The 14527-nt window shown below is 38.2% G+C and overlaps 1 protein-coding gene across 1 annotated transcript in view; it reads right to left on the bottom strand.

Annotated features, from left to right (window-relative positions):
* The window catches only part of LOC107582940 (cysteine-rich motor neuron 1 protein), a 134971-nt gene that overhangs the window by 2957 nt on the left and 117487 nt on the right, over positions 1-14527 (bottom strand). The window contains exons 10-16 of the mRNA XM_016268965.1: positions 12275-12396; positions 9575-9787; positions 9268-9483; positions 5781-6002; positions 5462-5650; positions 3679-3795; positions 1704-1891 (exon numbers count right to left, since the gene is read on the bottom strand). Of these exons, the coding sequence (XP_016124451.1) occupies positions 1704-1891; positions 3679-3795; positions 5462-5650; positions 5781-6002; positions 9268-9483; positions 9575-9787; positions 12275-12396 (1267 nt within the window). The remainder of the gene's footprint in view (positions 1-1703; positions 1892-3678; positions 3796-5461; positions 5651-5780; positions 6003-9267; positions 9484-9574; positions 9788-12274; positions 12397-14527) is intronic.

Below are 14527 nucleotides of genomic sequence, written 5' to 3'. Positions count from 1 at the left end.
TTAGCAGCACTGTATACTTTAAAGGCTTGGGCACTCAACTGTTTGGAGCTCAAATGGAGCTTTGTGCTCGTGTATCCTACCTCTCTCATTCGGCACAAATCCAAATATTCTATAATATTTCCATATTTGCAATGTAACTATTATTTATTATGTAAATTATAGGCTTTGTACTAAAGTCGCGTTCCAACGATGTTTGGACGCGCTGATGTTTGGTTCACTGTATTTTTATTTTGATAAAGTACCAACTGCGCTGTCAAGTTAGCAATTGGTACTGATGTGTTTTGTGTGTGTGTGTGTGTGTGTGTGTGTGTGTGCGTCGGCGCGATCACTTCAACTGTTTCCTTATACCAGCAGAATAAACTTTAAACACTTATTGTCTTATTAATAATGCATCACTGTATAAAGGTCTGCTTTGATTTGTGTACACTCACAATGAAAACAAAACATTGTGCTTTTGTAAAATAAAGAAAACGAATAGGATGTCGCTTTCTGTGAACAAATTAAGCCCGTCACAAAAATGAACTGAAACTCAGCGTATATAGGCTACGTTACGTGTCGCACTGTTTTTTCCCCCTGTTTTATCTGTAAACTAAATCAAATATATTTCAAGAATTTATTCCTTGTATGTATATATGTCCTGCAGATTTTATATATATAACATAATGTAGTAATATTTAGTATTTTCACATCTAGGTGGAAAAAAATTGTAATTTGTACTAATGTCTGTTCAAAATAAATGAAAAGAAACCGAGCATAGTAGATTAGATTTTTCCCCTGTTGTACAGAAATCGTATCGAACCGTGACCCCCGAGCCGAGGTAAGTACCGAACCGTGACTGGAACGGTCTGTGTACCGTTCCACCCCTAATATATATATATATATATATAGTTATTTTTTGCTTTAAAGAAGGTCTTTATGATATCAAAAATAAATATCAGAATTCTTGTCACCACTTTCAATATTACAAAAAACTAATACAGCTCACTAAAGACAAGTAAACAGTCAGCGATAAAATAAAAATAAGAAACTAATCAAAAGCAATAGGACAAAAACACTGTATAAAATGTATAAAACACTGTATGTATAAAAACACTGCATATTATTCACTGTGTAAATTAAATATATACTGTATATTTCCTCTTATTAAAGTTACAAAAGTGATTTAGTCAAGAGCAGTGAGAGATTTTCTTTCTTTTGTTGTTTGATTAACATGAATGACAGATGGCAGGGATTTTAGACCGCTGTCACTGTAAGAGCTGCCCGGATCCAATATACTGTTACACGTGTTTTTCTTTTCAATTGCTTTCACTTAAGACCTAAATTACAGTTTACGAGGATACTTGCAAAGATGGGCATTTTGGCAAAATATCTCCGTTCAATACCCCCACGCTCTATGAGCATTGTCTTAACTTGTGTGCACCTCTCTGACAGCGCTTGCATATAGCGAAATGAGTTTTCTTTCGCTACTGATTGCGTTTCAAGGGCATAAAAATCTCTTATCGTTTGCAATGCTTAAAAATGCATGCAAACGATAAGTTTTTGTGACCACGTAGCACAGCAACCACACGTGAGTTTGTAACCTTGACAGAGACAATAGTGCATAATCTCTATCGGTTAGCAAATTTCTACCGATTAATCGTGTCTCCCATTATATCGCCCACCCCTAGTATCCATGTAGCAAACTGGGACATATAGGCAGGTACCTTATTGGGTGTGCGGTAGCAAGGCACAGGGATCCACTGCTTACGCTGGTTGACCAACAGCAGGGCGGCGATAGTAAGCATCATCATTAGGATGGGCAGTGCCACCCAGGCCCAGCGCAGACCAGCATCCTCACGGGGCAAAGGTGTCTTGCCATCTAGGTAGGGCATCTGCAGACTTCCAAAGTCACCTGGAACAATCCACAACACACCTGTTGGCACATTTTGCACCTGATAGCCGTGACTCATTGAGCAGTGACTCACTGGGGCAATGTAGAACAATTCAGAATTGAATCATGCCATGTGAAATGCAAATTGGTCTTGATTGTAAAAGCAGGTAATGTCAGACATCCATGTCAGCAATTAAGGCAAATGCCAGAGACTTGACAGACAGACAACCCACTCACATCAGCCTTAACAAAAGCAACACATGGAAAATCAAGAAGAAAGTACAGATTGCTAACAGGAAAAAAAAAAAAAGAAACAAACAGCCAGCTTTGTGAAAGTGCAGTTTGATTAAAATTACTTAAAGTTAGAATAATCATAAAAAATAAATATAATTTAGAATTTTCTCGCTTATTCACTAACATAAGCGCATGAAATTGTTCAACGGAATGAAATCAGGAGAAATCATAGTTAGCTATAAACATGCTATCTTAAGGCTATGTCCACACGAAGCCAGAGCTTTCCCTATCCGATTTTGTTTGTTTACGTGTCAAGAAATATCTGCGTCCACACGAAACCACAAAACGATGTAGTATACATGCCAGACCAGTATGTGGCGCTGTAATTCTGCCACAGAGTTACACTAAAAATGGAGAAGAAGACTTAGACTATGCGCATAAACCTTGCGCGCGGTATACAAACGAACATGGAACAATACATTTATTAATCTGTGTTAATGTTAGTTAATAAAAAGACAACCGTTCAGTGTTTGTTCATGTTTTTGTTGCTGTTACATGACGTAGTGGTGTCTGACTAGGGGCGAGACTTGGGCTGATGACGTCATCGTTTCAGAAAATATACGGATTCGCTGTCCACACGAAAACGCAAGGGCGGCGTTTTCAGATTTATCCACTCTGGGACCTGGTTTAAAAAAATATCGGTTTCATTCTCCCAAAACGCCGGATCCGTGTGGACGAAACACCTATACGATACAAAATGTATGCGTATACAGCTAAACGCGTCTCCGTGTGGACGGAGCCTAAGTTTGCAAGTTGGTATCTTAAAATAGCTTAACTAGGCTAAGTAACTTCTCAAATGAATTCTCTTCAAAATGTTGCTCTTCCATGAGATTTGTGCTGTCTGAATTATTCTTACTTCCATACTATACAGTATAGCATGCAAAAAAACTGTATGTTGTAGTATTTCCGAATTCATAGTATTCGAAAAACCAGTGGTTGAAAAACGAGTCGACGAAAAGTACCCAGATGACCTACTACTTCCACCAAGATTCTGGAGTGTGCATTCGATAGATGATTTACTATCCCATGAAACCAAGGGAGTGGATTTGTGAATGGCAGGTAAGCGATACAACTGACACTAATAGGTCACATGACAGTAACAACATGGTGGATGTAATACTTCCAAATTTCATTCATACTACCCTTATTCATGCTATACAGAACATAGTTTTTAAAGGTTGAAGTAAGTTTCAAACCAACTGTAGTACCTACTAGAGAGTATGCAAATTTGGATGCAGCTTAGTTGTCCTAAACCAGAATACCGATTGTAGAAGAAGACAGTTTTTGCTAAAGCTCGCTATAGCATCCCTTGTGGCAATGCTAAGAATTCAATAAGCATTCACTCTGCATTATGCATTGGACTTTTTGACTACTTCATTTAAAGAATTGGCTCATAAGTCATTTGCTTATGAATCAGACTACACTGGTTGTGCTGTGTCTTATTTTGTGCATTAAACTAAGACAGCCCAACAAAGACTTGTTGTCTATATATCGTCCCGCACTCTGGTACAGACCTCTGAACTGTGGCATAATATTATTTTCGCTATGAGTTGGCCAGGCTGGTTGATGTCTCTGCTTGTCTCCTCGTTGGTCCGTCTTCTCGATGGGCACATTTGTGGGAGCGTAACTTTCTGTAATTAAAATATCAGAGACACGGGGACACAAAGAAAGAAACAAAGAGAAGAACAACGTGTTACAGAAAAACACACACCAAAGCACATAATACAAATCGTAACTACATTAAGAGGAGTTGAGAAGTGCCCACTCAGAACAAACAAGATTCAGGTCAGCGTGAAATTGCGGGCCGCAGGCTAATTAAAAGCTCATCTTCAGAGCTGCGTCTTTGAGTGGGAAAGAAACAAAGGGTGAGTGATTACCCAGAGTGCACACGACACCACTCTCAACCTCCTCATTGATCCATAGCCAAGTGACACAGCAATAAAGTGGGTCGTGATCAATGACATTATCTCCCAAATGCAAAGAGAGCTAATTTAGCCTCTGTCCGGCTTCGACTTAATCCCTTTAAATGATTAATCTCAACGAGTCCGTATTTAGATGAAAGACCCATTCAATTAGAGAGAAGGTTCTAAGTAAACACTGCTTTATGAGAGACAGACAGAGAGAGAGACAACGAGATAAAGAGAGAGCATGAAAAAGAGAGAGAGAGACGTGTGACAGAACTACAGAGAGCAAAACTGCAGGGTACTTGGATCAGTGATACTGCCATTTATTTTAGTCATTGTGAAATAGTCTATAGCTACTTTTCCATCCACTTCGATTAAATGCAAACCAGATTGCAAATAAAGCAGAATTTAACTCCAGTAGTGGGCTGTACATTAGAATTAAATGGAAAATTAAATGATTTTATCCATCAGGATTTAATTGGGGGGTGAAAATGGCTTTTATTGGTCAAGCTTATGTTCCCCACCCCTGTGCCCTTGATTACATCAGCAGAGAAATAAAACTGTTTAAAAACAAAAAATCCAGACAAAGTAATTTCTATGCTTCATTTTATTTAAAAATTTTACAAAAACAAACCTACAATTTTATTATTATTTTGAATTCATTTTAACTTTTACATGAAACAAGATCTTATATAAAACTATAATGTTTCTAAAAATTATAATGATTTATTTACTACAAATACAGTAAAATGATAAATTATTATAAATATGTATTATAATAATTATATTATTATTTAACTAATAATACTGATAATTATTACTAATTTGACAGATTCCTATTATTTAAGTATTATTTATTTAAGTATTATAAATTTTTTATTCATTCTAGCACTTATTTCAGTTAGTTGTCAAGGCCAAATGTCTTATTTTCCATTTAAGTTTTTCATCTAATATTTGTTTTATAATCATTCATATCATATGTTGTTTTTTAAGCTCATTTGGACATTTGGAGTTCAGTGTCTGCTTAAAATAGCAGTCTAACATAAATAAAGATCCAAAAAGTATTTGGATTTAAATTAAAGACATCACAAACACAATTTTCAAATTGCTAAATATTTTACAAAAAGCTAAATGTTTCACTTAAACACATTTGATGGCTAAGAAAATTGACACTAGTTCTGATAAAGGTTGTACATTGTTTGTGATGCCAACTGGTTAAATATTTTAACCATGGAAAGAAACTTTTTGTTTTGAACATTTAATGCTCTAAATACTTTACGGGGCTCTGTGTAGCATATCTGTTTTGTATTTGCCATGCAGATTCACTGTCTCTCATTCTGTTCTACTCATCTGATCTAATCTCTATGTGAACACACAGCACATAAATCCTGACCTGGACACATGGGGCAGCAGCTGCCCTCCACGGTGACCGGCTGATGGCAGGGTAAGACAGGACAGCTGACAGTCGAGCAGAGTGTCTGGCCTTGCAGGCAGTAGCAGTGAGTGCAGCTGTCAATGTCCCATCGCTCCTCGTCCATGTACGTCTTCCCGTTGAAATGACACACGGCCCTCGGCGTGGCATCTGGTGAAAAGGTGGGAGAGACACTCGGTCATAGCCATGTCATTAACACCCACATATGATCAGAAGGCAACTTAACTTGGCTGTCTGATCTGGGGCAATACGATCTTCAACTGTGCACAGATTTACGTACCTAGACAGTATGGGCAACACTGGCCCTTCCTGAGCACAGGCCGTGCGCAGTTGACTGGTGGGCAGGACTCAGAGAAGCAGCTGATGGCTCCGTCTAGACACACGCAACTGGAGCAGACGTTGGGCTTCCAGGACTCAGCGGCCAAGAAAATATCACCATCTTCATTCCTGCAGTAGCTGGGCATGCTGTCGTTACTGGGCGTCTGAGGGGTGACGGGATCATCTGAAACAAGGGATATATATAAAAGGATTTCTATCATGACAACTCTCTGAAGATTTTAGCATGGTAACGGATGACAATGTTCATGTTCATTTGATCTTGGCGGAATAGATGTGCTACGCTGCTAAATTGCTGCTGTTGGTTATTGCTGTTGTTGTAGATTATTGCTGTTGCTGCAAAGCAAGTACAGGAACATGCTACTGCCAATACATATGGTGATACAGTGTTTTGAGTATTTAAGACATACTGCTGCTGCACAAATAGCATATAAAATAACCCGTAGCAGCAGGTGGAGCTGGGGAAGGGGGTGGGTTTCAGAGAAACTCTAAAGCGTGCTGCGAAATGCTCTAGTGAATGCTAACCAACTATTTACAGTGGGGCAAATAAATATTTGATACACTGCCGATTTTTCAAGTTTTCCCACTTACAAAGAATGGAGAGATCTGTAATTTTCATCGTAGGTACACCTCAACTGTGAGAGACCGGAAAAAAAAAATCCAGAAAATAACATTGTATGATTTTTTAATAATTAATTTCCATTTTATTGCATGAAATAAGTATTTTTTTTTTTTTGATTCTGTCTCTCACAGTTGAGGTGTACCTACGATGAAAATTACAGATCTCTCCATTCTTTGTAAGTGGGAAAACTTGAAAAATCAGCAGTGTATCAAATACTTATTTGCCCCACTGTAAATGTAAAGCAGCAAGCTCATTGGCTGCATATGCAACATGAACCAATCAGCTTGTGCCAAGAAGTTTAAAGCCTGGAATACACTACACGATTTTTGCCCTGATTTTCCACCGATTTACAGTCTGGAGAAGTCGACGCTAGTTGCCGAAAGTCAAAGCCAGTCTGCAAACTTGAGTTGACAGATTCCATAGAAAATCGCATTGTGTACGATGGTCACAGACTCAGATTTTTTAGCTTCAGACTAGGGCTGTGCGATTAATCAAAATTGTCATAAAATCGAGATTTGAGCATGCGCGATTTCTAAATCGCTTTACAGCACGATTTTCTGCAACCTCCTGCAGTATGCTATCTGAACCAATCAGAATGCAGCGCACCTAAATGGAGCACGAGAACAGAACAGACCGGGCGGGCATACAAACGTAATGCCAGGTTGACACACCCCGTATGTGGTGTGTATTTTGTCCGCGCCCATGTTAACGGATCAGAGCGTTCACACTGCATGCGATTGCGGTCCGGCAGTGCGCTCCAGGAGCAGTGCGTCTGTAGCAGTCATGCTGCGATCGTTTCCGCATGGAGTCTATTTCTGCTGTGCTGCATGCGCTGAATTAAAGTGACAGCGTATTATTCGCGGTAAAAATTAACAGGGATTGACACGGAAATTTAGTAATTACACCATAAATGCATACAATTAAAGTCTACTGTTTCACAGTCAACACATGGATTTTTGGCTACATTTAAAACAAGGAAAAGTGCACTTTTAGATAAACAATGCAATAATAGATGGCACTCGTGGTGGTAGTTAAACAAAGTTATATTTATTGAGTTTAAACGTGAATATGTCTATGAAAGAGTGTGTTACTGTACTGTGATAAAAGAGAATCACAATGCTGAAAAAGCATTTTCAGAAACAACGTTTGGATTTGAAATCAAAATAATGGATAAATGTTGTGTTTGTGGTAAACAGCCGTGGATCAGGAGTGGACTGCAAACGCGTCCTGTGCAAAAGCAAAATGAGTCTGTGCTGCTTCTGCACCTCATACACATACTGTATACTAACTGCAGATGGAGTACGTGTGAACTTGGCGCAACAAATCTAGTTCAACATCCGAGGCAACGCCACAAAAACTCTATGACCAATGCATGGCAAAAAAAAATCCCTGGACACGGGATTTTTAAATTTTTTTCCTGCCATATGTCTATTCTAGACATTTTGTTACACATTTACTTGGTGATTATTTTGCCTTATGTCTGTTCTAGAGACATGTTACAGCTTCTTGATAAAGCTCTAATTGGTTTTCTTTTGGAAATATGTTTCAAATTCACACTGAATGCATTTATGACTGTAAAGCATGTCTGTGTGTGTCAAAATCGCGATTAAAATCGCAAAATTGATCAAAGAAATCGCGATGAAAACATGTTTTCAGCCGATTTTAGAACACATTGTTTTTATTTGTCAATCGTTTCCTAGAAACAAGGCATACGTTTCTGCGTGAGTTTGTTGTGATCGGCACGACTTTAAAGTCTGCTAGTGTATCATACTCAGTCATGCAGTGTATGATGTCCAGTTTTCCTCTGTCACTGAAAAAGTCGGTAAGTGTGTGATGCCTAGTGTCTTAAAAATCTGTTCAGATTTAAAAAGTCATGTAGTGTATTCCAGCCTTAACGCTGTGAATATCATTAGTTAGCATTAACAATCCATCAGCCTGCGCTATCTAGAGTTTAATGACAAAACTATAAAGACTTTTATTCTTTAAAGCCTTAGATCCTTCACAATAAGACCAGAAACGTATTAAAGAAGTAAACAGTTTTGATGTTGACTTCAGTGAGATCCAGTTTACAAGCTAAAATGAAACTGACAGTCAACGGATTTCTAATAGTCTTCAATTAAGCATGTGACACTATGTCTTTGAATTCAAGCTTTGAAATTTGCTAATAAGTGCACCATATTTCTCTGGGGCTGTATTTGCTCCATGTTATAGTGAGAGTGAAAAAGTATTGAGTAGTTTCTCTTGTAACTAAAGAACGGAATGTCAACATACTTTGACTAAAACACAAATGACTCAAAACATAAATATTCATAGCAACTCAAACAATCCAATCTTGAAAAACAAATCTACATTTCTCGCTTTCATTTAGAAAGCCAAAAAATGAGTTCACCGGCGTTGAGAACATTTTAAAGAGCATAGTTATAGTTATAGAAACATTCTCTGAAATGTGCATCCATTCTATTCCTCTGTCATCCTTTCGGCTCAGACTGTTAATCATGTACTCCTGCGCCCATGCAGTATTCATAATTTCCACCAAACACATGCATTATGCACGTTCACATTTTGTTAACTTTTCTCCCGTTGAAGGTGTCTCACGCCTCTATGCTCTAAAAGTCCTTACAATAATGAATCTTTTAACAAATTATGTTTTTTCTGCCTCCCTTGACTGTACTCCTACAAGATCCAAATATCACAGCCACTTTGGCTTCTCCATGACATTTTCGCAACGTGCTTCTAAACTAAAGTTTTGGTAAGTTAGAGCAGGCTTGTCAATGCTTTTCAAACATTAAGGCTTTCGTTGACAGCACACCTGGACAGTGAGGGCAGCAGGAATCCTGCGTTCTGATTGGATTGTGGCAGAGCAGGGGTGGGCACACTTCCGTCTCACAGAGCACACGGCCACTGTGGCAGGTGCACTGAGTGCAGGAGTCAATGTTCCACGTCTCTCCCTCCACAAAGTACTCTCCACCTGGAGCCAAACACACGGACACCTCGCTCAGCTCCGGCTTATGGGAACTGGACTCTTCTGAAAGAGATAATATATATTTTAACATGTAAAATCCATCCTGAAGTATCAACGGAGATTGTAATGTAAGTATGTTGCAGTTTTGGCTCACCTGGACAGGTGGGGCAGCAGTGGCCAGGTCGGATGGTGGGGTTATCACAGGGGGGGACTGGGCAAGAAATAAGGGCACACATTTCTCTCCCAGCATGGCAGTAACAGTCCCTGCATCCGTCATGCCAGCTCTGCCCGTTCTCGTGCCTGCGGCCATCCATAGACATGCAGGAGCCCAGTTTCACTGCTGGAGCCACAGACGACGAGCTCTGATCTGCACAGAGAAACCAATGAATGAACAATAAACACATCAACTGAAAACAGAGAGCTGAAAGCATCAACTCTGAACAGCCTAAACCAGTCATCAGTAATTCGAATCCCACTTCCGTAACAGCTACATATCACGGGGTAATACATTTGCATAATGCCCGCCTATGTTCTATGCAGCAACTTGAACCGCCCTCAAACACTGTAGCTTGTCCGTCATGCCGAGAAGACACTGTGTTCCACGCTGTGAAAGTAAATTCATTTTGTTTTCAAAGAATCAGTGGTTAAAATTCATTTCTTCCACTGTACCACAGCAGTACAACCCCAGTCTTTATTGTGTTCCTGCCATTTTACTGACGACTGCCTCTCTAATTCACAAAAACCCTCACTCTTGAAAGATGGCTTAGTACCCAGTTTATTTGGAGCAGCTGGCTCCATTGAATCACAACCTGTAAGTATGATAAATAGTAGATATTTGTATTTTCTATTGAGCACTCAAAATATGGAACTATGGCAATTGGCATATAATTTCCGACACGCTGTATGCAGTAGACTAATCACAACAGAATGGGCCTTCTGACCAATCAGAGCAGAGTAGGCTCACGGAAAGGAGGGGTTTAGAGAGACTGAATCTTAAAACGGCTTCGAACTAATTGTTTGAGAATCAGTGGAAAATGAGGTGGTATTAAATGCATATTTTGAGAAAACTAAAGCATGTTTTGACTTTGCATGCATTTATACCTATACAAATACAACCTATACAAATACAAGTTCACTTGTAATGAGGATAAACATTATTTGAAGACTGAGAACATAAAACCATTGAAATTTAGTTGACATTTAACCCAAACGCTGCAAACACTTAAGTCAGACTCTCAAACAAAACAAGAGAACAACTGCTTTGTGGTAAAAGCAGACCACAATTTGAAATGATCAAACTCATTTTTATTTTAGACACAGCGTAAAAATGTGTTTATATAGTCTGGTCCGGATGGATTCTTTGGCATATTAATAGTGAAACGGGAAAGCCAGAGGATTGCCTGAATCATTTTTACATTTATATTCCAGACATTTGACCTCTTCAGTGAAACATTTTCACCGGCTGCACCACAGACAGCATGAAATGACAAAATATGCAAGTGATGCCTCGCACGCCCCAAACCCCAGAGCACAAAACATTCTCAAATCTCATTCTATCTGCCAAGAGCGTCACCTCTCACTGCCTCTCCATAACAGCGGCAGGGCTCCAGCCAGGCCCCAGTCAATATCACAGAACCATTTCACATTGATTAAAATCCTGTCTGGGTGATATGTGGAGGATGCACGCTTTCAAAAATTCAACACGAGGGAGATTAAAAAAGGGTATTTTTCCTTGCACTCTCGTCTCATTAAACGAACCGAGCTTGTGAATATTTCACGTGCCAGCTTCATTATTGAAGATGAATCAAACGAGAACACAAGAGTCGTATAAATAATGGAGAGCTGTGAGTAACTGTGGGCCCGGCTTTTGTATATACAACAGGTGGCCCTCAAAATAAATGGAAAATATAGGGAGGGGGGGATGAGTCATGCTGCAGACCCTGGTCTCCTGAATTGGAGGCCCAGCAGTTCTCTTGGTGCACATGGCTCACACTTGGAAATGAAAGGAATAACACCTCAGCATATCGATTCAGCTGTATGGGGCCAACGTAGCACTAGATCACATCTGGACATGAAAAAAAGAGCTTTTGAGTTATATTACTTAGATTTTTAAATATAAATTACTTACAATATTTGATTTGATTTTACATTTTTTAAATGGGAGAAAAGTCTTTGATCCGTGTTAGCTGTCAACTTCAAGGGCATTTAAACAGATTTCGCTTATGTATTAAAGCAATAAAGAAATAAAGCTGCAGTGATTTTACCTTGGGTAAGGGGTGTTCATTTTTCTAAAAAAACGCATGGCCTATATTATCTTATTGTGTTTGTAAAATTGCCACAACAGTATATGATAAAAGCCACCAATCTGCAATAAATAATTGCAATTCTTAATTATATTAATCAGAATACATTTATACAGTTCATTACAATGTTGTTGTAGTTAAAAATACAAAATGTTTTAGCTTAAATATTTTTTTGTTAACTGAAATAAAGCTGAAATAAAAAATAAGATCAAAAACTTAGAAACTGAAGTACTAAAATTACTAAAACTATAACTGAAATAAAAATAAAATTCTCTGAATAGCCAAAGTTAAATAGAAAAAAAGACAGACAAAAGCACATCCCAAAATTAGTAAAATGTAAACTGATATAAATACTAAAATAAAAGCTAATTCAAAATATTTCTAAATTGGTGCTTAAACATATAATTCAAAAGATGTGCATTTACAGGCATACATTTTTTTAAATTAGATTTCTAATTTGGAACTATCAATGAGAAATGTAACAGTCATGCTGTAGTTAAACTAGATAATACAAAATCACAAGGTCTATAAAAGGCAAAACAGTGACTTACCTCTACACTGACAAATCAGACAGCCCAACTCATCGTGCTGGAAGCCCATTGGACAGGACTTGTCACATAGCAGTTCAGGGCATTTCTTACAACGGCAGGTGTCACAGCCATGCTTGTTCTTACTGATAACAAAAAAACGAGATAGGGAGAAAGAACAAGAAAGCTTAAAAAATTAATACGTACATACATGATGCAGTAAGTTTTCCCTTATTTAAAAAATAAATACAAAGTTTTGTCATGAAACTCTAGATAGCCTGATAGCTTCTAACTCAATCTGATGTAATCACATCATTATTCACACAGCCCAGCTGGTTGGTTTCTTTTCACATCAGCAGCCAATGAGCTTGCTGCTCAACATTCAAATACTTGGCTAGTGTTTGCTGTAGCAGTTTCAGAAACCCTCTATCTTCCCCAGCTCCACCTGTATAGATCCACTACGGGGTAATTTCATGTGTGTTATATATGGGAGTTATGTTATACAGTATATATATTATATGTGCAGCAGTAGTATTTCTTACATGCTCACAGTAGCATGTCTGTGGATGTATTGGTCGTAGCAAGTCTCGGTACTTGCTCTGCCGCAGCAGCAGTGTAGCAGATCTTTTCCGCCAAGACCAAACACATTAACACTGTCATGTATATTACCATGCTAAACTCTCAGAAAGTTGTCATGACATCTCTTAGATAACAATAACATACTTCCCAAAAAATTTTTTTTATAAATGATGTATGTGCAAATAATGTAGAAATTAATACTCAAGACATATCAGTACTCTGAAGGGACCGTTCAGACAGAATGTTTTTTTGCATTCCACTGCAATCTTTTTCTATTTTTTTTAAACGTAGCTAAACTTGTGTTAGATGGATGTCTTTGACTGTTGTCAAATCAAAACTCAAATCAAAATATGCTAAAAAAAGACGGCCGCACAGTTTTGCCATTTCAGTGCTCACACCTCCCATTTTTCAACACAAAAACATGTTCTGTGTGAATGGCCCCTAATAAAAGCTGATTTATTTTAAATGGAGTTGGTTGCCTCCTGAAGGCAGCCATGGTGAGATCACGACTAGTCAAAAACTACTTTTTTTATTCATTGCAGTTCTGTGCACTCAATCATCTCATAACAAACAAAGTGCAGATGCGATGTAAATAAAAGTTTCAGGTTACACTTTATTTTAAGGTGTCCTTGTTACAGTGTAATTATTAAATTACGGAGTAATATTAATTAACTACATGTAATTACTATATGGTTAGGGATAGGATTTGGCTTAGGTTTACTTGCATGTAATAATGCATAATTTATTCTTATTGTAATAGTAAGTACATCTAACGTGTAACAGGGACACAGTAAAATAAAGTGTTACCAAGTTTCATTGTGCAGTGTAGAGAGATTCATTGATTATAACTAGGGCTATCAGTTTAACCCTTAAATGCATACCTCGGGGCTTTAGCGACCCGGGACATCATCCTCTACCCTCTCCCTCCTTCATTTTTTAAAGGTAGACATCAACTTTCTTAGTATTCCTCAATCTATTCATTATAAACAATATAACAAGAAAAAAATAGTAAAATGTAAAAGAATGCCTGTTTTCTGATAAATTTTTTGTAAAAAGTGGATAGAGCTACAGACCCGAGGTATGTAAATGTGTAAGTATTTTTTCCTGCGCGACTATATTTACATATCTGAGGACTCAATTTGTGCAATGCATCTTTTTTTCCTCAAGGTGGCACTGTTTGATACACAATGATGATGTGACATGACGTTTCACTCATAACTGCCGCAGGCATAAAACAAACGAATATCATCAGCAAAACTTGAACTGGCTTTACTGCAGAGCAATTACTATATGCAATGAAATATAAATGTCACTGCCATTTGATGCTGGATGTGGTGAATAAACTGCCAGTGATCAAAATATTGAATATGAAGTAATTGAAAACGATAGTTTTGAGAATATGGTTGAGATTGTGAATGTGAGGCAGATGCTGAATGTACTGTGGAAGTGCGCACTGATGATGACATCTGTCACAAATCAAGCCTCTGTGGCTCCCTCCGATCACCACCAGAGGGAACCTTCACCGGAGTACTAACTGTTCTTAAGGACTTCATTTCCCATCACCCCATGCCTGAGACTGATTATCTGCACAGGTGCTTATCATTATCATGACTATTTAATCAGTGCCTACCATACCCTCGTTGCGGAGTGTTTTTTTTTTTTTTTTTTTTCTACCTCTGACATTTCTGAGCGTTTATA

The sequence above is a fragment of the Sinocyclocheilus grahami genome, unplaced genomic scaffold, assembly GCF_001515645.1.
Source record: "Sinocyclocheilus grahami isolate Dianchi unplaced genomic scaffold, SAMN03320097.WGS_v1.1 scaffold48.1, whole genome shotgun sequence".
Classification (NCBI taxonomy): domain Eukaryota; kingdom Metazoa; phylum Chordata; class Actinopteri; order Cypriniformes; family Cyprinidae; genus Sinocyclocheilus; species Sinocyclocheilus grahami.
This window is presented reverse-complemented; position numbering and strand designations above follow the sequence as displayed.